This window comes from Cupressus sempervirens, chromosome 7, assembly GCF_028749045.1.
Source record: "Cupressus sempervirens isolate cs-2001-9-10 chromosome 7, ASM2874904v1, whole genome shotgun sequence".
Taxonomy (NCBI): Eukaryota; Viridiplantae; Streptophyta; class Pinopsida; order Cupressales; family Cupressaceae; genus Cupressus; species Cupressus sempervirens.
This window is the reverse complement of record NC_143124.1, coordinates 768,238,466-768,242,255: the sequence shown is the minus strand read 5'-3', so window position 1 is coordinate 768,242,255 and position 3,790 is coordinate 768,238,466. Positions and strand designations below refer to the sequence as shown.

Here is a 3,790-nt window from a genome sequence, read left to right as displayed (position 1 = left end):
TTTATCTTTTATAATGATTCAAAATTCACTCATCTAAAATCGATAGTTTTCATCTCCCACCACATTTTTTAAAACAAATCTTTTCTAACCAAAAGAAAAATTATAGATTCTAGAAGAGGACTCTCTCCTCTAGAATGTCATGTGATTTAATTTTTTTTTTTATATGATTTAATATTTTTTCCTTTCTCAAACTTGAAATCTTCTTGAGTGTTAAAATACGTACTTGTAGAAATTTTTAATAACAATATACTATATCTAATTAAAACACTATAAACTCTTTATGAGAATATTATTGACTTTGAACTCTATAAAATGGTGTTTATATGTTATTAAAAAAAATCATAAAAAATAGTAAGATTTATTGAAACAACAATTTTTTGAAATAATTTTATTTCTTTAGTAATTGGATACAAACTAGTATAAAATATACATTTAATAGATGTTTCCAATTGGAAAAGTGTGAGACCATAAATAGCTTAGCTAGAGTGAATTTGTCTAGATCATATGTTTGAATAAAATTGATTTATACATAGAAATACTCAAATTCAATCATTCTGATAAGTCGGCTTGAAAGGTGACACAACTTTGTACTTTTACCCAAGGTAAATTAGGATAGTCAATAAGATATGTATCATCAACACATAAAGAAGTAACATACAGATAATAGAAGAACATTATCTTTAAATTATAGTAAGGATTTTGAATGCCAAAACTTATGTTGTAGATGCATAGGCAAAGTCTCAACTATTAAATTTGGAAATTAAGAGTTTTGAAAAATCATATATCTAAACAAATAAAGCCAGGTCAATAATTTATATATTGATATTAGATCACTTAAATTAACTTATCTCTTAATATTCATTTAGAATGTCATAGATATTATCCTTGAATTATAGGGTCAACCATTTGGGATAAATTTTTCTCCATTACAAACTAGCACAAAGGGTATAGGGACATAAACACTTGAGGGTAGAGACTTATATCAATCCCTAAAAATGAGGTATAATAAACCTAAGCATCATCTATTGAATGATTTCAAACCATAATTTATCAATTCTTCCTTTCAGGTTATTAAACATAACTATTGAGACTAGGAAGACTTAAAATAGAAATATGAAAATTAAAACAAGAAATCCCTTATTTAATATGAGATATATTCATATATTTAAAAACTTCAGCTTATTTCCTAAGGAAAGGTTAAGTACATCTAACAACTAGATGCTAGTTCAACAAAAGACAATGTGCCTATGATATTTTATTTTGATATTTACAATGATATATTATATTACACTAACTCTTACCAAGAGTTCAAAGTATGATTGAAATTCTAGGTGCAAAATTCTAATACAAAAGAGGAAAGTATTAACATGCCTAAGAGCATGAAGAATCCAGATAGAGAGAGATTTCGTTCAAAGAATCAAAGATATAACAAGGTAATATAATCAAATCATTCTTCAAGCACTTCACTCTTGAGCTACACCAGAGGTTTTTGTCCTCATTTTTTTTTCCCTTGGTGCTTGCACCTTGAATGGGGTAAAAAGAAAATGTAAAATAATTTTGAAATGTAATATATAGCACATTTCCCTTTTAACGATCCTACAAAAATGTCTATGGTTAAATTCTTTTTTTTCAACTTCAAGTTACAATATTGAGACAAAGATATTCAATTCATAAGTGTAGTTAATTACTTTGTAATATATAAATTTAGATCTTATGAAGTTTAGGGTCTAAATTTTTCATAATATTTTAAGTGCTTTCATTTTAGTTAAGGATTATTTGGATTAAAAAATCCACATTTTTTAGAGGAGTTTGTTTTAAAATTGTATGATATAAATAATCATGAACATTAAATGTATTTTATAGAACCTTTCTAATAGATTTAAATTTGATTAAGTTTACATTTTATTGTTGTTGCTAGATAAATGCCATCTTGATTAACTTGTTTTTGATTTAATGACAACATGATTTTAAGGGATCCTGGAACAAGTAGAGGGACCTAGGACCCAACAATAAATGATATTAAGTTATTCAAAAAGAAATGGGACTCAAACAATATAGGACAAAGCTGAAAAAGAGGGAGTCAAGAAGCTCACTTGCTCTTGCAAAACAAAAGAGGGTTCCAGAAGATATTGAACAAATAATCTGTTACCTGTTTGAAACAAAAACAAACAAAACCTAAGATTTCCTGATTTCCCTTTGATCCCTTCTTATGGGATATCAGGGTCATGTCAAAAGGAGTCCAGAGGATTTCTTTGAATATTTTCCTTTGAAACTATTCTTCATGAAAATACTTCAAACAATTAAAAGGATTTTATTCTAGTTTATTTGAATAGCACAACCGTGCAAAATTCAAATAGTGCCTAAAACAAAAAATCAACAAAACCTAAGATCCTAAGATTTTCCCTTTAATCCCTTCTTATGGGATCTCAAGGGTCATGTCAAAAGGAGTCTAAATGATTTCTTTGAATATTTTCCTTTGAAACTATTCTTCATGAAAATACTTCAAACATTCACAAGGATTTTATTCTAGTTTATTTAAATAACACAACCAACAATCCAAAAGATATTGACATTCACAAGGATTTTATTCTATTTTATTTAAATAGCACAACCACGTAAAATTCAAACAAAATTTCTCATGAAAATTTTAAGTTGGAGGCAAAATTTTACACATGAAAAGGCTACTTTGATTAAGACTTTAAACCTGGCACACTCAGTTTCTTCTCCAAAAATAATATTTTGCTATATTTTCATTGATTTTGAGGGAAGACAATTCCGTGAAGTGACAATTTTTTTCAATTTTGAAAGGTTTTAAACTGAACAAAATGTCACAATAAGACTCACCTAATTCCTCAAACAGAAGGTTCCAAATTTTTCATTTATCGAAAAATAATTTGTAAATAATATTAATCACAGTCATTCTTAAATATGACACATTAAGACAATATTATGAATTTTTTTTTTATGAATAGTTTTTTTCTATTAATAAATAATATACTAAGATTACAATTCACAAAAAAAGATCGGAGATACATCTCTGCAAGAGTTCACACGGGAGATAATTAGAATACACAACTTTAACCAAAAAAAAACGACAATAACAATGTTAAAAATTTAAGAGAAACACAAGCCAAAATTTCCCCTTACAATTAGGGGTTGGGAGAAGGGGATAAAGGATCAGATCCATCTCCAATACCTTCTCCAATCCAAACACCTGCTTCAATGGCGACTTCAATGGTCTCCTCCACACTCCCTATTTTACATGTATTCCCTCTGAACTGCCCATCTCCTGAAGTCCTGTAAGCTTCAATACACTCAAGCAGAGCCTGATTGCATTTTTCGCTTAAGTAGTCAGAACTGCCGACACAGTGATCATGAATCATACAACACCCGTCAAGACCATCACAAGGAGCTTCCCCTGCACATCCTGTGTAAAATATACCGCAGTATTTCCCATACCTTAAAAGCGGTGCTTCTGCCATTACAATAAAACATCAGTAAATATCAGGGACAGTTTCAATTATTCATTATGTAAATGAGACACCAACAGTAGATATTAAAACCTTCACCTTTGCAGAACTTGGATTTGCATCTTGTACTGCATTTCCCCTGCAATCACGCAAACCCAAAAAAATAAAACAGATTTAGAGCACGATTTAATTTTTTTCTTTCAACTTACCTGATAAGTTGGTGTTAAAGGAATGAATACCCATGTGAGGGCGTAGGAAGATGGAAATAAAATCGCAATCAAGAACACCATATGAAGAAACTGTGATCTGATTGCCGCCAT

At 29.2% G+C, this 3,790-nt stretch overlaps 1 protein-coding gene across 1 annotated transcript; it reads right to left on the bottom strand.

Annotated features, from left to right (window-relative positions):
• Positions 1–3,149: 3,149 nt before the first annotated feature.
• LOC149549572 (putative phospholipase A2 homolog 2) lies at positions 3,150–3,790 on the bottom strand. Its single transcript, XM_089794340.1, has 3 exons — positions 3,710–3,790; positions 3,570–3,609; positions 3,150–3,475 (listed from the first exon to the last, which is right to left on the bottom strand). Exons 1-3 carry the CDS (start codon positions 3,788–3,790, stop codon positions 3,150–3,152), a joined length of 447 nt encoding a protein of 148 aa, XP_089650466.1.